Source organism: Thunnus maccoyii, chromosome 1 (genome assembly GCF_910596095.1).
Source record: "Thunnus maccoyii chromosome 1, fThuMac1.1, whole genome shotgun sequence".
NCBI classification, from domain to species: domain Eukaryota; kingdom Metazoa; phylum Chordata; class Actinopteri; order Scombriformes; family Scombridae; genus Thunnus; species Thunnus maccoyii.
In genome coordinates, this window is record NC_056533.1 from 21,369,797 (window position 1) to 21,392,036 (window position 22,240).

The following is a 22,240-nucleotide window of genomic DNA, read 5'->3' on the forward strand; positions in this document are numbered from 1 at the left end:
GGATAACCACAATAAGTCTTTAGGTTAAGACTGAAGTGTGACAAGCGTCTTAAAATTGAGGTTCAAGCGTCTTAAAATTGAGGTTCAGCAGCGAAACAGAAGGGAAAAGAGGAGGGATGTGGGTAGTGTGAATTGAAATGCAGCATGTAGGGCGAAGCTGATTACTCTGTTTGTGAAGTTAATTGAAGGAAGGTGAAAAAGACAGGACCTCATCTTCCAACCTCTTCCAGTTTCAGCTGATGATTATTGTTAAATAGGTATCTGTTAATGAATGATTTTGATGAATTATCAGGTTTTGGGGGTGAAATGAGGGTATCAGAGGGAGAAATAGGAAGACAGTTGGGTGAAAGCAGCAGGAATAAACAGAGGTTGCTGTCTTTCACACATGATTGACTTCAACCTTTTGAGAGCGGGCAGAACCTGGGTTTCTCTCTGTACTTTTTCAATCAATACTTACTCGTCTTTGAAATGTTCCAATTAGAAAAGTAGGTGGAAAAAACATTTTTTTCTAATTTAAAATGCCCACCTTTTTATCAACAATGAAATTGTTTTTCTTTTGATTCTATTGTTTTTTTTATAAAGGAATAAACAGTCTAATTTTCAAGTCTTCTTAAATGGAATCATTTTTTATTAAACTGACACAACTGTTCTACTGTGAATTCAGAAGCAAGCTTTTAATTGTAAGATGGCTGGATGCAGTTTTTCTACTTTTACCTAATACAGTAGTTGTTTCTTCAAGAACATTTTTAAAAAGGCACGTGACAAAGTACAGGCTTGTGAGACTTTACATTTTGTAAATGACAAACAAAGTAAAAAGAATGGTTGTGACTGTGTGTATTCATGTGTAGACAGACAGTTACTCAGTGATTAATATGAAAATAGTAACATTCAAGTGTATGAGGATCTCAGTATTGACTCATTGGTATCTCTTAATTTTTTTGTGTTTGGTGTCAGTTATCCTCAGTGCAATGTAAAAATGTAATAGTCAGTATTGATCTGTCTTACCCCTTGCTGGTAAAATACAAAGAGATGATTAATACTAGAATTACTTTGTGTTTTGTTTTTCCAGGTGACAGCAACTGATGTACTGCCAGCAAGCATGTTCATACCTGTACCTGGTCCAGACAGAGAGTCCCAGAACACCCCTCATGCCACAGCCAACTCGAACTCTGAAGATACAAAGAAGCAAGTTGGTCAGTATCTGACTGTGTTAGAAATTTGGGAGTTACTTAGAGTAGGTCTCTTTTTTCATATATAAAATTCTTCTAAAATGTTCTTGGAAGTTAGAAAGTATATAAATAAATAAATTACAGTAATTTCACTTATGTGTTCTGTCATGAGCATATTATCATTGGGTCATCATGGTTGAATGTATTACTTTATAACTATGCAAGCACACACTGGTGCAATGTGAAGTCACTTAGTTTTTACTTATACTTTAAGTAAAGAATCATTATTCAGGTATTGTTGGTCATTTTAGTTTTACAAAAGCATTGTGTTGGTAATGGTTTCATTACATTTTTCATAGACAGTGGGCCTCATGATTGAATGTTTTCTTATTTTTGTCTTATATTTGTTCTGATGAATGCCACCTGTTCATGAGGAGGTGCGCGTTCGTGAGATGTGAGCATAATCTAAGCCCCTAAAATTGCCATATAAGGCTCCATATTCTGCTTTGTTTGTGGGCAAGTTTCATTCACAAAAAGTTCCCAAAGAGTAAAAACACTGCACTGCAGAAAACTGATGAATGCCACAAATGTTCTTAAACCACTCATATGTGCATTTTAAGAACAAATCTGTCTGTACGAATGCTTCTTGCATGAGGCCCAATGTACTTCTCAATGCTAAAGCATTCGTTCACAACAAGACAATATGAATAATGGTTGGTATTCACAGGCCTTATAGTTAGTCATTGCTTTTTCATGTTAACACAATGAGTGCTTTAATGTCCTCATAGATATTACTGTGGAAAATATTAAACTTTGCAAATGCAGGCACCTGATGAATTGCTCTCTTCTTTTGGTTTATTTTTTCACAGATGTATCAGATGCTGACCCAGAGAAGGGGGTGTCACTCCCTACAGAAATGGCTGAAGCTCGCAAGTCACCTCTTGAAGATCAACAAACGGAGAGGGATGATTCCACAGGATTCCTGTGCTGGAAGAAGGGCTGCAACCAAGTGTTCAAGTCCTCCAACTCCCTCCAGATGCACTTCAATGAAGTTCACAACAAAAGGCCCCAGTTGCCTGTTTCAGATCGCCATGTCTACAAGTACCGTTGTAACCAATGCAGCTTGGCCTTCAAGACTGTGGAGAAACTACAGCTCCATTCACAGTACCATGTGATCAGAGCAGCCACCATGTGCTGCCTCTGCCAGCGAAGCTTCAGAACACTACAGGCCTTGAAGAAACATTTGGAAACCAGCCACCTGGAGCTGAGTGAAGCTGATATCCAGCAGCTGTACGGTGGCTTATTGATGAATGGTGACATTATGGTCATGGGTGATCCATCCCTCAGTGAGGAGCATGGAAGTCTGGGAGAAGATGACAAAGAGGGAGATGAGAGTGACCCAGAGGAAAAACAAAGCCCAACAGGTAGTGACTCTGGCTCACTGCAGGAAGATTCTGGATCTGAACCTAAACGTGCTTTGCCATTTAGAAAGGGCCCCAACTTTACTATGGAGAAGTTCTTGGATCCATCTCGTCCTTTCAAGTGCACTGTATGCAAAGAGTCTTTTACACAGAAGAACATTCTTCTGGTTCACTATAACTCTGTCTCCCACCTGCACAAGGTTAAGAGGGCTCTTCAGGAGTCAACTACTGGTCAGCCTGAGCCTACCAGCAGCCCTGACAACAAGCCATTCAAGTGCAGCACTTGTAACGTGGCATATAGCCAGAGTTCTACTTTGGAGATTCACATGCGCTCTGTTCTACATCAGACCAAAGCTAGGGCAGCCAAACTTGAAGCCGCAGGAGGGATCACTAGCTCTGCAAGTGCTACTGGTACAAGTGGTGGAGGGTCCAGCATCAGCACTTCAACATCGAGTCCAAGCCCAGCCAGCAACTCAACTACTAGCTCTACCAACCACAGTTCTTCTGGGTCTCAAACAGCTCAGAATATTCTTGGAGGAAACCACATGAGCCAGACCCATAGCATCGAAAGCCTGGGGAATTCTTCAGTGAGCTGCCATTCCTCACCATCTGAGAACCATGAAGTAAAAAAGTCTAAATTTACAGACATGCTGTCTGCTAGAGGGCAACAACAGCAGCTTCAACAACAACAGCAATTGGCACAGGCTCAAGCCCAAGCCCAAGCCCAACTTCAGCAAGAGCTCCAACAGCAAGCTGCTCTTTTACAATCACAGCTATTCAACCCAGCACTTCTGCAGCACTTCCCAATGACAACAGATGCACTTCTCCCCCTGCAACAGCAGCAGTTGCTATTTCCTTTCTACATCCCTGGAGCAGAATTTCAGTTGAACCCAGAGATCAGCATCAGTAACTCAGCACTTGGTCTAGCAGGATCCACCTCCTCACTGCTGGAAGATCTAAAAAACTCAGCCCAGCAGGCCCAGCAGAGCTGCTTGCAGCAGCAACTGATGCATCACCACCTTCAACAGCAACATCAACAACAACAGCAGCAACAACAGCAGCAGCAACAGCAGCAGTCTCACTCACAGGCTCAGGGGCAGATGGCATTGTTGCAGCAGAGTGCATCTCTCCTCCAGCAGGTTGAAAAAAAGAAGCATCAATCCTCTCAGAATGAGAAAGACAGAGAAATACAAAGAGAGAAGGACACAACTGAAAAAAATGAGGAATATGTTAACAAAGATTCTACAGACATCAAGCCAAAAGAAAAGAAGGACATCCAGCATATTTCAATAAATATAAACCACGATACTGGCTTACCTCCACCAAGGATTGCTTCAGATGCTCGTGGAAATGCAACCAAAGCCCTGCTGGAAAATTTTGGGTTTGAGTTAGTGATTCAGTACAATGAAAATAAACAGAAAGCACAGAAAAAGACAGCTGGACCTACAGGATCAAGTGGTCCAGGTGGGATAACAAGAGTGGTGGACCCCATTGAGGGATTAGAGAAACTGGAATGTGAAGCCTGTGGCAAGCTGTTTTCAAACATACTGATTCTAAAGAGTCACCAGGAGCATATCCACCAGGCCTTTTTTCCATTTCGATCCCTTGAGAGATTTGCCAAGGAATACAGAGAGCATTATGATAAACTCTATCCACTGAGGCCCCCTACACCAGAGGCTGCTGTGGCTCCTCCACCGCCTCCTCCTCCGCCCCCACCTCCTCCTCCTCCACCCCAAAGAGCTCCCACACCAAATATTCCTGTCTCTGCTGCCTCACTCACACCTCCAACTGTATCTACTCCACAGCCACCAGTTCCAATGGCACAAATTCCCATGCCAATGGATTTGCCCCTCTTTTCGCCACTCATGATGCAGCCCATGTCTCTCCAGTCCTTGCCCACTCAGCTGCCTCCCCAGTTGCCGTCTGTTGAGCCAAGCCTGGCCTCAGACCTGGCTCAGCTCTATCAACAACAGCTCACACCAGCCATGCTACAGCAGCAGAATAAGAGGCCACGGACACGCATCACTGATGACCAGCTGAGGGTCCTGCGACAGTACTTTGATATCAACAATTCACCAAATGAGGAACAGATTAAAGAGATGGCAGACAAGTCAGGGCTGCAGCAAAAAGTCATAAAGCACTGGTTCAGGAACACTCTTTTCAAAGAGCGACAGCGCAACAAAGACTCACCATACAATTTCAATAACCCACCAACAACAACCCTAGAAGACACCAAAATTGACTCTAAACCTCCTTCCCCTGAACCTCAGAAACAAGATTTTTATGGAAGCAAGAGATCATCCAGAACTAGGTTTACTGACTACCAGCTAAGAGTGCTACAAGACTTCTTTGATGCCAATGCTTATCCTAAAGATGATGAATTTGAACAGCTCTCCAACCTTCTGAGCCTCCCCACTCGTGTTATTGTTGTGTGGTTCCAAAATGCTCGTCAGAAGGCAAGGAAGAATTATGAAAACCAGGGTGAAGGAGGAAAAGAAGGTGAAAGGCGAGAATTGTCAAATGACCGCTATATCCGTACCTCAAATCTGAACTACCAGTGCAAAAAATGCAGTCTGGTTTTCCAGCGTATATTTGATCTAATAAAACATCAAAAGAAGCTGTGTTACAAAGATGAAGACGAGGATGGACAGTATGACAGCCAAAATGAGGATTCACTGGATCTTTCAAATGAATGTTATACTCCCTCTGGGTCTTCCTGTCACACCCCAATGCCCTCCTCTTCAAGTCTTTGCCCACTTCCACCCTCCACTTCAGCATTCTCACACCTCCCAGCCAATGAAAAAGAGGAGGCATCACCAGCAACCACCTCAAACCTCTATGATGAGAAGCCCAAGCAGCTACCAGAAATTTCTGCTGATCCACGAGAAAACCAAACCTCTATTAAGCAGGAAATTGTGCATCAACCCCAATCTGAGGCACAACACCATAAACCTCAGAGAGAAGAGAAGATTCAAACAATCTCCAAGCCCATCAAACATTCATCTCCTTCCTTCTCTCAGCAACAACAGCAGTGTGGTCCCTCAGCCTCTCAGACAAGCCAGGCCCCATCTCAAAGCTCCCACATGAGCCTCAATGCACACCTGACCTCTGCTACACAACAGGCACAGCAGATGATCCCATACCAGTGTGAGCAGTGCAAGATTGGCTTCCCCTCTTTTGAGCACTGGCAGGAACACCAGCAATTACACTTCCTCTCTGTGCAAAATCAATTCATCCACCCTCAATTTCTTGACCGTCCAATTGACATGCCTTTCATGCTATTTGATCCCAGCAATCCTCTCCTGGCAAGTCAGTTACTCTCTGGGGCAATGCCACAGATTCCCAGCAGTTCTGCCACCTCTCCGTCCACTCCCACCTCCACCATGAACTCCCTGAAGAGGAAGTTGGAGGAGAAAGCTGGCACTAGCCCAGGAGAGAACGACAGCACAAATAGCGGAGAGGAGCCACAGAGAGACAAGAGGCTTAGAACCACCATCACACCTGAGCAATTAGAGATCCTTTATCAGAAGTATTTATTAGATTCAAATCCTACACGTAAAATGCTTGACCACATTGCTCATGAGGTAGGATTAAAAAAGAGAGTAGTGCAAGTCTGGTTCCAAAACACAAGAGCTAGAGAGAGAAAAGGCCAGTTTAGAGCAGTAGGGCCAGCTCAAGCTCATCGTAGATGCCCATTTTGTAGAGCTCTTTTTAAAGCAAAAACTGCCCTTGAGGCACACATTCGCTCTCGTCACTGGCATGAAGCCAAACGTGCTGGCTATAATTTAACTCTCACTGGTATGTTACCTGAACCGGAGGGGATGCAAATAAAAATGGATGTTCTAGATACATCAAGCTACTCCCAACTGGCCCCTACAAACAGTGATGGACAAAGCTCTTCCATGTCACCAGTGAATAGAGGCATGGATTTGTCTCCCAGGGCTCTACTGAGCCCTTCATCCATTAAAGTTGAGGGAATGGAAGATTTTGAGAGTGCAGCTATGTCCTCTGTGAACCTCAGCTTTGATCCAAGCAAACTTGATAATGACGACTGCTCTTCTGTGAATACAGCCATCACAGACACAACCACAGGTGATGAGGCCAATGTGGATAATGACAGTGCTGATGCGAAGCACAGCCAAAGTAGTGGTGATTACCTGTCTAAGTCTGGGGGCACTGTCCCCATCCTTGAAAATGATGACCAGATGTCCTCAGGGCTGGTAAGCCCTGCAACAAGCTATTATGCGAAGGACTATGAAAATGAAAATATAATTGACCACAGTGAGACATCCAGTCTGGCTGACCCCTGCTCACCAAGTCCTGGAGCTTCAGGTAGCAGGAGCATTGACAGCGGAGATCGTCCTGGCCAAAAGCGCTTCCGAACCCAGATGACTAACCTCCAGCTGAAAGTGTTGAAATCCTGTTTTAACGACTACAGGACTCCCACTATGCTGGAGTGTGAGGTACTTGGCAACGACATTGGACTTCCAAAGAGAGTGGTTCAGGTGTGGTTTCAAAATGCCCGTGCCAAGGAGAAAAAGGCAAAGCTCAACATGGCCAAGCACTTTGGAATAAATCAGACGTCCTACGAGGGGCCGAAGACCGAATGCACTTTGTGTGGTGTCAAGTACAGTGCTCGCCTCTCTGTTCGTGATCACATTTTCTCCCAGCAACACATCTCTAAGGTGAAGGAAACCATTGGCAGCCAGATCGATAAGGAAAAAGAATACTTTGACCCAGCCACTGTCCGCCAACTTATGGCCCAGCAAGAGATGGACCGCATTAAGAAGGCCAATGAAGTTTTAGGACTGGCACAGCAGCAGGCCATGCAGCAGCAGGGGATGTTTGATAATCCTGCAATGCAGGCGCTGAATCTCCAGTCAGCCTATCCAAATCTGCAAGGCATCCCACCTGTCCTTTTGCCAGGGGTTGGCAGCCCCTCTCTTTCCAGCTTTAACTCATCTAATTCAGGTATGTCATCATTTGGTATTCATTCACTGATATACAGCTAAAACTCGAGTTTCAGATGGGCTTTTCAACTAAATTGTAACTAATCTACACAATTATCAGCCTTTATTACAGTAAACATACTGTAATTATATATTGTAATTAAAGGGTTAGTTCATACTTTTTGAAGTAGGGTTGTATGAGGTAGTTATCCATAATCAGTGTATTACCTTCAGTAGATGGTTGTTGGCACACTCCCAATTTGGAGAAGCAGATAGGAGAATCGACAAGGAAGCTAAGAAATGTACTGCTGTGCAATGGGGCAGCAGCAAAACATATTTTAGCCACCTAAAAAAGGCCCACCTAAAAAAAAAAATAAAAAAAAATCAATATTAGTTTAAGTGTACACTATATTTAGAATATTTTCACCGCTTTTCCTTGCCGTCAGACAGCACCTTTCCTCTGGCACTACATTTTCTCAACCATAGAATTTTCGTATTCCTATGCATGTCGCATACTGTATTACGCTGCAAATCAGCTGCCTGCTTCTCTAAACTGGGGGCGTGCCAAATGCTATCTACCATGGGTAATACACTGTCTATGAATAAGTACCTCATACAACCCCACTTAAAAAAATAGGAACTAACCCTTTAACTGTGAAATCTAGTAATAACAGTACAGCACTAGAATACAATATTTCTACTCTTTTTAAAATAATTTCTCCTCCTATTAATCGTTCTGTCATGTGTACTAATTTACATCGGCAGTCATACTGTAGAATGTGTAACCTGTCAACGTTGGACTTTGAAAATAAGGGAGATTATCTGGGACCCCACCTGACCATAATTTTTACATTATCTAAAAAGTTTCCTCTCTCGGCTGCAGAGATCAAATCACCAGGTGCCTTTACTGCCTGCCCTGCTATAATCAAACATATGGTTGATGTGTTCTTTGTGGCTTCTTGAGTGTGCTTATGTTTAACAGAACTAGCATTTTGGTTAACATAATTTTTTCCACCATGACCAACACTAAGGTCCACCCTATACACCTTGCAAAATGCATGGTTGTTTCCTAACAACACTCCTTGTTAACACTAACAGCTCTCTGTGTCTCATATGAGGATACAATGTTCAAACAGAAAACAAAATGAGCGCTCCAAGAAGCTACAACAGAAACTGTGGTAGGAAGCCAGTCTGAGCCACTAACAGCTGTAAAGTGATGAAAATTTGCGTGAAAGCTATTTCAGAATTTGCAAGGCGGGTAAACGGCATTTATGTGCGTTTAGTCTCCACTACAGCCCTGTGTAAAGGGAAATACGGGTTTCCAGGGAATTTCCAGGGAAAATTACAAAACAGGAGAACGGCTGTAGAGGGGGTGAAACCCGGGAAAAATGGGAGAGTTGACAGGTCTGCCAAAGGTCATTGTTGACATGTGCCACTATGCATAGAACCTACTTTAACTTCCACCACTTAAATGTTAGACCCACAAATGCCACAACAGAGTGAACAAATGGCTCACTCTGACTGACTTTGAAGATTACATGAGGTTATTATCATTTACATAACTATTTTCATTGACCTCCTCCTATGTACTATATAATGAAACAGCCTATTGTTGTTATAGCTGAATAACCTTTTAACAAATAATTGTACATCCATCTATTAACTCTTAAATGTATGTTTGTATTTGAAAAAATTCCAGCTTTAACTCCTCCAAAACCTTCAAACCTCCTGAACATGCCTGGTGCCAGTGTTCCCTCACCTAGCCTCCCCACATCTGGATTACCCAACAAGCCTCCCTCCTCATCGTCTCTGGCCGCATCCAGCCCAGCCCAGACCAACACATCTGTTTCCCACTCAAGCCCCACCTCCACATCCAACTCCACTTCCTCAACCACCCAGTCCGGCTCCCGGCAAGAACTCCCCAAAGAACGTGATACTGAGAGATTAAGAGAGAAGGAGAAGTCCAGGGAAAAGGCAGAGAAGCCCTCAACCCCATCATCAACTGGAAGCACCCCTGCCCCTTCCACTTCTGCTGCCAGCGCTAAGAAGGAAAAACCTGAAGCAGCTGTACCTGCTACCTCTATGCCCACACCTGGTATGGAGTATGTGGTAGACCCTGCCCAGCTTCAGGCCCTGCAGGCTGCTTTGGCATCTGACCCCACAGCCCTCCTCACAAACCAGTTCCTGCCCTACTTCATGCCTGGCTTTTCCCCTTATTACACCCCTCAGATCCCCGGGGCTCTCCAAGGGGGCTACCTGCAACCAATGTATGGTATGGAAAGTCTCTTCCCTTACAACCCAGCATTGTCACAAGCACTGATGGGCCTGTCTCCAGGGTCCCTGCTGCAGCATTACCAGCAATATCAGCAGAGCTTGCAGGAAGCACTACAGCAGCAGCAGCGGCAGCTTCAGCAGATCCAGCAACCCAAGGCAAGCCAAACTCCAGTTCCCCCTCAATCCTTGGGGGATCGCAAAGAATCTGCCAAAGATCCAGTGAAAAAAGAGGAGCAAAAGGGCAACCCCCATAGTGAACCCCCCACATCTTCCTCTTCCTCCTCCTCTCATAATAAAGTACCCTCTGAGCAGAACGAGATGGATGGCAAAGCTGTGGATCCCCATCTAGACCAATTCATCGTCCCCAAGGTGCAGTATAAACTGGCATGCCGCAAGTGTCAAGCAGTTTTCACCAAGGAAGAAGCGGCTATTACCCACCTTAAATCTAACTGTTTTTTCGGTCAGTCTGTGGCAAACCTGCAAGAGATGTTGCTGCGTGTCCCCAGTGGCGTAGGTGCAGGAGCTGGAAGTCTCTATGACTGCCTGGCTTGTGACACTACGTTGGATGGGGAGAAAGCACTCAGTCAACACCTGGAATCGGCATTGCACAAACACAGAACAATCAAGCGATCAGCCAGAAATGCCAAAGAGCACGCTACTAGTTTATTACCTCACTCTTCAGCCTGCTTCCCCAATCCTAACACCGCATCTACCTCGCAGTCTGCCACTCATCCCATCAGCAGCCCCCCTACCCCGCCAACAACATCAGCTACCATGCCATCCTCTGCTGTCTCCTCTTCCCTGTGCTCCTCCTCTACTACCCAACTCAACACCACAGCTGCCGGCAAACCCTGGCCCCAGGCCCCTTTCTCCAGAGCTTTAGCTGGGAAGCCCAATGCCAGTCCCCCCTCTTCTTCCTCCTCTTTTCCACCAGTGTCCTCACCTTCAACGGTTACCTCAAGTTCATTGAGCACCTCAGGAGTTCAGACCTCGATACCAACAGACGTCTTTACCGACGAGTCTGATTCTGACAGCAGTCAGAAGTCAGCAGACAGGCTGGGCAGGACGGCGGAGGAGCCGCAGCAGCCTGGCTTTGTCAAAGACAGTAGTAGTTGTAGTAATCTTGCTAGTGTAGGAACAGACTCCATCAGATTGTAAAAGAGCTTTCAGTGATGGACAATATTTAAAAAACACAAAAAAGACAAAAAAAATCACAAATGGAAAAAAACATAAAAAGCAGCAATGTTAAAAATACATTAAAAGTATACAAACCAATTTCAGAAAAAGATGTGTAAAGACTAACTGCAATTCCAAAGCTTGTAACCAAAAATTTAAATGTTAGTGGATTGTTTTCCCATATCAACATGCTGGTTTTCGTTTTGTTTTTGATTTATTTGTTTTTGTTTTGTTTTACTCAACTGAAATACATGCATACTATATATGAGAATAGAAAGGATCGCTGCAGTTATGTTTTGGGTTATGGTAGAGGAACGCTGTACTGTATGGCAATGGACTGCCTCAAAGTTGACAAATGGCCCAAAAACCCTTTTGAAGAAATACGAGTCAACAAGCTGTCCTTTTTGTTTTGTACTAATTTCTACTTAATAGCACAGTCACAAAAAGCCAGTATGTACTGTATGGGAGAATAGTCTATCAATTTTCTTGCTATTTAAGCATTCAGATACCAATGGCTTGCAAAAGTAAAAGAATAATGTAATGTCTATTTTATTCTCAGGTCAACAGCTCACTGATGTTTTTCTGTTACAGAAATCCATGTTTTACACCTTTTGTTTCCAACAGGAGATAAGCATTTTTTTTTTCTTTCAGAACTTGATTTAATAATAGAAAGTTTTGAGTTGAGTGAAATTTTAATAAGGCATTGTTTCTGGGCATTCAAAAAGGGCAAATGATTTGCTGATTTTATCATTATAGAAATCCGTTTAAAGGTGGGGAAATCACAATTCCATTATACCCAGACAAGGAGAGCATTGCAGACATAAGAACGGGCGATAAAAAGAGTTTTGATTAAAAAAAAAAACAACCTTCTGTATTTATAATAGATATGAACATTTTTGGTGTTAAGTAGATTGTTGCATTGGAAATGAATTTAAACAGTATGGTAGGTTGAAAAAAAACTTTGTGTACATTTAGCTTTTGTATTGTCCAACTTTAAGACGCTTCATTTGATGTTGTCTTGGTCATTCCGATAGACTAGATTATGGACAGGTAATTTATCTAAACTTTATTTCTGTCTTTTTCTCAACTACTTGGGAAACATTCACCCAGATGCCCCTCCTGACAAGGCAGGATCCTCTTTTAGAATTATTTAAATTTTATGATTTGGTTGGTAATGCACCAACCAAACCGAAAAAAATCTTGGGTGAAATATTGAAAATTTAATTTTATTTAATTTTTGTGTTACCTTTGTGCACTTATCACTGTCTGACTCCTATTTCTCGCTCTACTTGTTCCTCTCTTCGCACTTATTTTTCTTCAGCTCTCCTGTGTTTGTAGATATGTACACTACAAAGCAGGTCTTTTGTTCTTCATGTAGTGTGGCTACAGTCTTTATTTTCATTTTGACATTTTTGTTGTCATAAATGAAAATGAAAAAAGAATACTAATAATAATTCTCACGCTTTAAGACAAAAAGAAAATCCAAAGACTAAACACTTTCACCATCGGTGCATAAAGATGAGAAAAGAGGCTTCTTTATACTTGAGAATTTGTTGCTGTTTTTAGAGGAAAGAAAACAAAGTTTTAAAAGATAAAGGAGTACGCATCAGAGTTGCCGTTTTTGCTTCTTTGCAAGCAAACAGGTGGCTTTTTTACGTAAATACCAAAAACCAAAAAGGGCCCTTGTCCTTGCATTGTGGAGTAGCACCGTTACAGAGCCATTGCAGTTTGTAAGATAGAGGTTATTAATCTTTGTTTGACTTTTTTGTCACATTCAAATGTCCATTTTTTTAAGAAAATGTATAAGGTCTGGTCTTCAAGGACATACGTTTTGCTGCTAATGTAGAATTTTGAAAGAAAAAAAAAAGTACCTAGATGCATGCTCATTTTGCTTTTGGCTAAGCTTTAACTAAAACAAACAATAAACCAATTTCTTGCCTCTGCAACACCTTTTTTTTTCTTGTTGCAAAAACGGAACTTTGAAGACTGTGAATATATGTTCCAAAGGACATTTTGCCGATTTTCTTTTTGAACAGACCAATGTTTAAAGCCAATGATCTATGACGTTTGTAAAGAACAGTGCATTCCAAATATCACAATGGATTTTTCTTAAGCAAGGACTGATCCTATTTCATTTAATTGCTTTTAATTGTCACAATCTATTTTTTTCCTCATTTTTAAAGTGACTGTAAACTGTTGTGTAAATTTTTGCATCATTGGTTACTGAACAAAGTGACCTCCACATGTCACTTTGTGCTGGCATGGAACATTGCTGAAAATCCCTCCATCCAGTCAAGGTTGTTGCTCACTTGTTAAGCAAGTAATAGTGGTTACCAAAAAAATGTATATAATACATCTGGTACTGATGAGTCTCATAGGTTTAGTAACATTTATGCCAGTTAACAAACACCTAGTCTCAGAGGGAAATGATGGCTGTTTAGCTAAGGTGCGGTTGCCCCCTTCCTGGGAAATCCACCAGTGACTTGTCCCATGTGTATGCAGGCTGTCACTTCTACACATAGATCACAGGTTCAGAGGGACGTCTTCATTCCAAAGCATTATTTCTGGAAAAAGTAGGAGGTTTTTTGAAGATGTCCCTTTGTTTCAAATAGTTAGGATGCTTTCATGTCCAAAGAAGTCACCCACTTCATCTTATTGCAATGGAAATGGATGTGCATAGGTACCCCCCACCCCCCCCTCACTGATGAACTGATGAACTAAAATTTTTATTTTTTAAACCAAAACCAAGACATATTTAAATTTGTGAAGAACTACTTTTTGGCCACTATTGTATAGCCAATATATTCACCCTAATGAATACAAGGCACAATCTTAGAAGTGTGTTTAAAGTGCTACGTCTTGCAGAGCAATGTGATTTGGTGTTAATACTACAGCATGCTGTTGAAAGTCAGTAGATTTGGTCTGCAAGCTTGCTACTTCTCTAAAGTTCAGTTCCCTGAAATACTGTCCATATGTACTTTCTTATTTTGGAAAATTCTTAAGTTGTACAGTTTTTCTCAAATATGTTTGCTTTATTTTAATTTTCAAATAATGTCAGACATGTATTGTTATTTTCTTATAAGTATTTGTATTTTATTTTAGTTTCTGTATATTACTTTTTATCATAAATTAACACTAGCTTTAATTTGATTGCTGAAATTAAGAAACAAAAACAAAAAATATGTCCTGGCCACTTTATGGTGTGATAATGTTCTTTATATTCATTGTCTCAATGATACTGTTCTCTCTCATTTCCAAAGTGTAATCTTTTGGGCTCTCTTGTGGAAGACAAAGTTGAGGTCTCTACATCAGATTCAGCCAGCCAGCATGGACTGTGTGTGAGTTTGTATGTTTGTGTGTGTGTGTGTGTGTGTGTGTGTGTGTGTATGTGTGTGTATGTGTGTGTGTGTGTGTGTGTGTGTGCGTGCGTGTTTGTGTTTCATAAGAGCCAGCATCAATTCAATTTTTTTGTTCCCTTGTTTGCCTTTTTTTTTTTTTTTTGTGTTACACACCAAAACGAACTGAACCACAAAGCTGGAATATGAATAACTAAAATTTACAAAATCAAATTTTAAAGATAATGATCAGACATTAAAATGATACCGAAGCACTGAGCAGTTTTTACTTTGATTGAATATATGAATGTGGCCAAAGCTTTATGCAGTTGAAACAAAAAGGAAAAAAAAAATTACAAGTTGTGCCCCAGATAAGTGTATATTTTATTGTGGCACAAAACGCTATTGTGGATGTCTGGATCCACCAACTTACATTGGGATACTTGATTTTAATGGACATTTACAAAGAGAGAGATAAAGACAAGGTTTTGCTGTAGAGGTCATCTTTTGCCCACTGTGAAAACGAACGTGTACCTGTATACAGATATAGATATATTTAAAACAAGACATCAACTTTTTTTTGTTTCTAAGATGAAGAAGGACTGAAAAGAAAAAAATGACTCTGGGAAGCTTTGGAGATCTTGTTAGGAGGACATGAGAGGCTGTGGGCACACCAAAACTGGGCATGGGAGCCGAAGATGGGCTCAAAACAGCTTTAAAACCACCTCCTTATTTGATTACTGACAACTCTGTAATGGGAATGGACTCTGGAACCAATGGACATGTGTGACACAGAGAGAACTGAACTTAAGTGGCTCCAGCTGCCTCTTTCTCCTTTCTGTCTGTCTCTTTCTTTCTCCAGATCTGCCTCTGCTTCTGCTCTTTGATGGACATTTTCCAAATTTCAGGACAGGATGGACAGAGATGCTTGCTTCATTTCTCCCAGTTCATGTTGCTACCTGTTTCATTTCCTTGTGCTTGTCTCTGGTTGACAAGTGAAGCTCTCCAGTCAAATGGCGGTTCACCCCTCTCTCTGTTGATTACATAATCTAAAAAGAGAAATGAACAGAGAGAGGGGACGGGTTCTCAAAGCTGTCATTCTTAAAGAGGCAGTTATACACTAAAAAAGCGTATTAACCAAAATTAACAACCAAACTAACAACCAAACAACCATTTGCTCCAACTTCAAAGATGAACTGTTACTTGGAGCTCTCTGTTCCTTTTGTGACTTCTGGTGCCACAATGTTTTTTTATGCTTTTAGATTTTCTTTTTGTTTCCTTGAATTACTCCTCCTTCGAGCCTCATAAGCATGGCTCTGTGGCTCCAGGCAGCCCATCCGAGGGTAAAAAAAAACAGCCTTGCAATGTACAAAAAAGAGCAAGTTAAACCAAAAATGTTGTTCTTGATGTCTTTTCTATACTGTAGTCTTGTTAGCTTTTTTGTTACTGTAATTATATGATGAAGATTTCCAAACTGTACCAAATTACATGGAAACTAACATACATACAACCACATGGAACTTCAGACTTTTAAAGAAACTTTTGTCACAAAACCTTGTTGTCCTAGTTAAGTTGATTGTAGATGGTAATTGAATATACTCCTTTGAAAATATTTCATCAAGTATGTTTCTTGCTCATTGTGATACATTAAAAAAGTATGAGCATAAACTGCACTGGTTTGGACTCATTTTTTGTTGTGGGATTTGATCACTTGCTGTCAGTGGACTTTGGCAAAACTCCAAGAACTGAAGAAATACAACAGTGTTCAGCATTCATCATTTTCCTCTGTTTACTGAAAAAGTTAGATTTGATCCTTAAAGGCACAATCAGTATTTTTTAAGATTTCGACCAAATAAATTGCAAAAGTATATGTTCAAATTTAATATACAATTATGACAGAAATATTCTGTGTACTTCCCATGTTACTCATTTGTTAACATTACTAGCAATAGAGAAAGAAAAGTAAATACATTCAATTCTTTAGTGATAGTTCTTATCTTGAATGAATTCATTTTTTATACTGAATCGCAAGTGTTAAAATTTCAGTTGTTTACATAATTCTAGAATGGTTTATTGTATATATTTTTTGATGTAAGAATGAGAACACATTCCAAACCTGTGTGTTTTACTTTAATTGTTGGGAAACACACAATGTTAACGCGAAGATCACTGATTGTGCCTTTACAAGGAAAACAACAGAAAACAGCTAATATAAAAAAAAGATAGTGTATATTTTCAGTGATGACATAATTACAATTACTGAATATTTGATTTCTATTCTGCTTCTTTGCAGTTTAAGGTGTAATCGGTAAAACAAAAAACTGCTCTTTAGTAACAGCGAGTGGTCGGCTTGGTAAAACTACAACAGAAGCAATTGTGTAGTCTCTTTCTTTTTCTTTTTTCTTTTTAAAAGCAAATTCATTTCAAGCTTACCAACTGTTTGCTAACTGATATTATGCCTAAGCAAGAAGAACACAGCTGCATGTCATAGGTGTGTAGGCCATATTACAATAACCTGTATATACAGCACCACACACACCTTCCCATTCACTTGAATGAGAACGTGTGTCCAAACTCAAGGCAGCATGCCTCATTTTCAAAGTTTATTCATTTGCAGTATAAACTAACAATCAGCTAGCAAGACACGACCCAGTGAGAGTACTGCTGGATGAAGCGCAGCTGGTCATGTCACAAACAACCAAATTAAGCCTAGGTGGCTAACATTAGATAGGTTGTTTATCTGTCTGACAAGTTATTTTATAGAGTCTAAATCTCCCTCCATCTTTCAAATGCCGCAACTTTCTTCACTCTGGTAAAACACAGCATGCAGTGGATAGTTCAGGGGACCTGGGAGTTTGGACTGTTCCCAATAAAAACAGAGCTGAGCCAGCTCTGCCTGTTCAGCAAGACTGAATTCTCAGCAGACACTGAGGTAACAGAAGGACTGGCATTGATCAGCAACACTTGTGAGCCCCCGCTGATATGTTATGGTCAATTTGTAACAAGAGCTAGAGAACATTACTGATTGTACCTTTAAATCTTCTTTGTGTTTTATTAAAATTATGTCTTAAGACTGTTTTAATTAATATGTAGAGTGATCTTGTCAGATCCCTTCAGCCTCTGAAATCCTCTGCCCTGAGATACATCATGTGTTAGATTTAGATCGCTGGTAGGCATTGTAAATGTCCTAGCCTAATTAATACATATTAAGCAACAACTGTGAACTTCTTCTTAATTAGAGGTGGCTGTGTGCAACTAATGTAATCTGAGACACTGACAATTAAAGCTTGGAAATTGGTGGGGAAGCAGAGAAAACAAAAGTACGAGTTTGGGGAGGTCTCAAAAATAATATCTGATCAACTATTAACCATTATCTTGTAACATTTAAATGCTGCAATGAACAGTAGCCTAATTAAAATCTAATTAAACTCCATTAAGAAACACCCTCCTCTAATACTTATCCCCACAGTATGACAGATGAAGATGTTGTGAAGAAACAGGCTCAGATTTCTCATTAAGTGGTGAGTTGTATTTTTGTATTTCTCTTTGTAATATTTGGTATAAGGCAGCAATAGCTTCTTTCTCCCTTCTTGAAGATGTCTGTGGTTCTGACACATGTTTTTGTTTGTTTTTGCCATTTCTAAAACACAAGCCCAAAACATTATGTCGTAAATATTAACTTTTTTGTAAGGCAAGAGACATTTATATTGGAATAGGAACATGAACATCCATTTTTGTTACATCTTTTCAAAATGCACTCTGATCTTTGAACTGCTGTTTTGCTCATAAAATATAGCTGAATTGCATCATATTTTTACATGAGGAAAATTCTTATAACCTTTGTTAAATCATGCCGCTTTGTAAGAAATATATAAAAACAACTCAAATCTGAGGAGCATCAAACCTCTAAAGGGAGTTTAAGGAAGAGGCCATCCTGTCTTAAGCAACAGGCGAGATTCATTGGCCATGTTGAGCCAATTAACACGCAAGGGCACATCCCGAATGAATTAAAAACAGCCTAATCCGATCAGTGTGAAAAGCAAGGCCATTTCCTTCACAAGCCTGGACCAGATGGCACTCACACTCAGAGGTTGCATTGAAACAGGCCAGGCCCAGTCACACAGTGTGAAATTGGGTTAGCGCCTGAATCTAACATAGGCCCTGGGCAATGTGAGCTCCCAAACCCATTCTCCCCTGGCCTAAAGGTAGAGGGCCCACCTTGTCAATCTGTGGCCCCATATTTAATTATCATTCTCAATGCACCCCACTAACTCAGTCATTTCAGTCAGTGGTGGAGCTGACAGCTTCCTAGAGTCATTTTGTCTCTTTCGACCAGTCAACCTTTTACATATCCCAAATAGCCCCTGACATACCACATAATGTTCTCTTTTGTAGGACAGAAGATGAGCACAGCTATGCTGGATAGAATATCACAGACTCTGTTTGTACACTCTGACCCAAACTGGGTGGTGTTACCATGCTGAGGTTCAAGCTCTTGCTTTGTTGGAATAATGGCTTGTTGGGGCTTCCAAAGCTCTTTAGTATCAGCTTTTACCCTTTGCAGGGAATAAAGGGTACAAATGTTGGATGATTCTCATCAAAATGACTACAAAAGCTGTGGTTGTGCTATGTCATCTTGGGCTTTGTCTTTAATAAAAAACATAGCTATCTAATGGTTGCCTGGCTTAAGGTTGGCATTACCCCTTGACACCACAAAGGCAGAAAATGGGGAGCAGAACCTGTAAGAAAAACCACACATCCCAGCATCCAATTCCACGCTGCTTTGGTTAGAGCATCCTGCCTCCATCTTAGCCAACAGAGGGTAGTCACCCTGCCAAAGAGTCCTGTTCCACAACCACCCAAAAATGTGATGTGATTAAACTGTCCATCAGCAGAATTTGAGGGAAAATTTGATGCGAAATTGCAAAACTATCTAGACTTTTAGCCAAGTGCTGTCACTAACTTTAAACCTGTTGAAGACTTTAGGAAAATGTTTAATGCAGAATTGTGTGTAAACTGCATTGAAGTACCAAATTGGTGTGTGTCACCAGCAAATACTGTGAACATACTGGATACATTTGCAACTAAGCCAATGAAAGACCTCGCTAAGCTGGGCTGCTTTGCACATGAACAGCTTGCACTGCCACTATCGAGGGTTAACGCCTGACAGGCAGTTTGGTGAAATAACATACTGTAGATGACCGTGAAGAACAAGAATTTCACAAACAAGCCTGGAAGCCACAGAATCCTTCTTTCCACATCACATAACTACAGCTCTTCCCTGTTTTCCACCCGACATATACCTCTGTGCCTAACCACATTGTCTTCTTCCCCTATCAATGTCAAAGACAAATTACGCTAGGGACTTGAGGACAGGTCGAACTAATTCAATCTAATCTGTCAGATAAAACAATGGGTGAATGAGGATCAAAGAAAAATTGAATGGGAAAAAAATTAAAAGAGAGAACTCTTGCTTCTTTTGACTTACAGGAGACAGTTTCCTGATTCAGAACAGACTGACACACCTTCACATCACTTCACACAATACACCCAAGAAAAAAATAAACTGCACGATACTAACATCAGCATTATCTGGATTAGTGAGTGGCCGATAAACCCCTCTGCCTAAACTCCACCTTGCTGACTTCCCACCCGTCTGGGATTCATGCTGGGGAAGGTGTGGAGGTGTCTTGGCAGGCTTCGGGCCTTGCCGCAGTGTTTCCCGTCTCCTGAACACAGGATCAGGTGTCGCCATTTTCACAGCACCTTCTGGTTCTGTTTAACAGGAAATGAGGTCCATCAGAAGAACTCTGACCAAAACTGAGCCAGAATGGGCCCTGACAGGCAGGAATATTAGCCTGTGACGGCAGTCAGTAATTGAATGATCGGCCCCCCCCCTCACTCGTAATGAAGAGAATATGTGCTGGGAATGTGTTTGTCCTTCTCTATCCTTCATCTGCCCTTTTCCTTTCCTCTTTTCCCCATTTTTTACCCCTTAATAAATCATTTGTGGGGGCAGAAATAAAGGATAATTTTACTTCACTTCAAAGTGCTTCTCATGGTGTCATTTCTGTAACCTCAAAGTGATGATGCATTAAAATGGCTTCAGGTTAGCTCTGCCCGAGAGTGTTTTCGCCTTGAAACGAAGCTGTGCTGATAGTGTTGTGAGAGAGCGTGAGCTGAAGTACATGAGAGATCAATTATCACACCTCATTTTGTTCTCATATGCAAAATGATAATGGGTGGACCATGTCAGACCTGAACCATCAGGTGGTGTATCCTTTCTCCATAAATGTGTTTCCCAGATTGTCTGAAGGGGTCTGTTAAATCCCTTTAGAAGTTAAAAAGCTGAAGGGAAAGAATTTGGCTTCTCCTTGATCTGTCTTCAAATGTCCCTCAGCGGACAAGATTTAAGAGTGATAAACCAACAGAATAAACCTAACACTCATCATGATATCACCATACACTTGTAAACGCTACTTTCATATTGAAAGGTTTGTTAAGAAATAGCATTATATTGTAGTTCTTGTTGCATGTTTTTCGTTACATGTGTATCTATGTCTGCTTCACAGAGACAAAGTACATGTGCCACAAAGGAGGCTTGGGTTTAGGGCATGGGTGAGGGAAGGTGATGCTGTTAAGGAAGCGAGAGGCACAGCTTTGAGGTGCAGTGTCATATTTCACATAGCTTTGGGGAGAATGTCAACTCTGAAAAGAATTCTTAATACTATAATTGTTTTGAGACTTGTTCTTATTAATATTTCTCTGACTTTGGTTTTGTATTTTTTAAACCTTAACTAAAATCAGTTGTAGTGTATTGCTGCTGGAATGCCTGTCAGACTGGGCCCTGACCCTGGGCTGGCTGCTATAATGATGGGAAGATGAAAGAGCCAGGCCCATTCCCAGGCTGCCCTGTTAGGGGGTGCAAGCCTGTGAAATGGAGAGATAATGGAGACCAGGTGTGCTGTGGATGCCTGAGACACTCCTCAGTCAGTCTGAGAGCTCCTCTCAGTGAGAGGGAGGGCACACTACCACTGTTCAAAACAAGACTGGGCAACAGTCCAATTCCTGCACTCCATATAATGCACACATATACATGCGGTATAATATTTATGTGAAGTATATATTTAGTAATTACTTCAGTCACTTATATATTTAGGTTGGTGAAGTTGGACACCTGCCAAGAAGTGCACCTGTATTTAAACTGGTGCTGTGCTGTCTTTTTCCCACATTTAGCTTGAATTATGTGTGTTTGTGTATCTTTGAGGTACTCAAACATGATAATTTGACCATTCAGAACAAATATTTTTGAGCATTCACCAAGTTTTAAAAGAAAGGTCAGGCAGACTGGCTGCAAAAGTGTTTCTAATTGGAACAGACAGGCTCGCATAGCTCTGCTGTAATTACTATCTAATTAGCAGGCAGCTAGCACAATCCAACATGCCATTTAACATCAACAATTTAACCCTTAAGAGGAACCCTTATTTCAGAGCATATTTCAAAGATTCTAGCGAATCCTGTGGGAGAAACAGTCTGCCCCACTTCTGTCTTCTACAGGAGGTCAGTAAATGTCAATTGGAGTGAGAGCTGAAAATGTTGAAGAGGGACTCAAGTGTAGATAAGTCCTCATTTAAGCCTTCTCCATAAGAGCTTGTTGAATGATAAATATTAAACATTGATTACATACAAATAGGAATGACTCTCTTATCATCACTGACTATTGTCTTCCTGAGATTATCCCATAATTAAATCTAACAGGGTCCTACTGAGGCCTTTTTGTCAAGTGAGCAAATTACTCATTATTCCCGCATGAATAAGGGGTAATCACAGTGCCTGCCACATGAACAAGCATGCAAAGGTAGTCAATCCATAAGAATATGAGAATATTGTAGAAAGGCAGATTCCTATTTGATTTA

General features: G+C 41.1%; 1 protein-coding gene and 1 long non-coding RNA gene across 4 annotated transcripts in view; one reads left to right on the forward strand and one right to left on the reverse strand.

Annotated features, from left to right (window-relative positions):
- The window catches only part of zfhx3b (zinc finger homeobox 3b), a 344,746-nt gene extending 330,354 nt beyond the window's left edge, over positions 1 to 14,392 (forward strand). For all 3 annotated transcript variants that reach the window (XM_042396488.1, XM_042397285.1, XM_042398099.1), the window contains 3 exons: positions 1,070 to 1,193; positions 2,039 to 7,561; positions 9,239 to 14,392. In XM_042396488.1, coding sequence (XP_042252422.1) covers positions 1,070 to 1,193; positions 2,039 to 7,561; positions 9,239 to 10,971 — 7,380 coding nt within the window. In that variant the 3' untranslated portion in view covers positions 10,972 to 14,392. The remainder of the gene's footprint in view (positions 1 to 1,069; positions 1,194 to 2,038; positions 7,562 to 9,238) is intronic.
- Positions 14,393 to 14,419: 27 nt separating this feature from the next.
- LOC121893786 overlaps positions 14,420 to 22,240 on the reverse strand; it is a 28,011-nt gene continuing 20,190 nt past the window's right edge. Inside the window, exon 3 of the long non-coding RNA XR_006095430.1 lies at positions 14,420 to 15,373. This is a non-coding gene — a long non-coding RNA (uncharacterized LOC121893786). The remainder of the gene's footprint in view (positions 15,374 to 22,240) is intronic.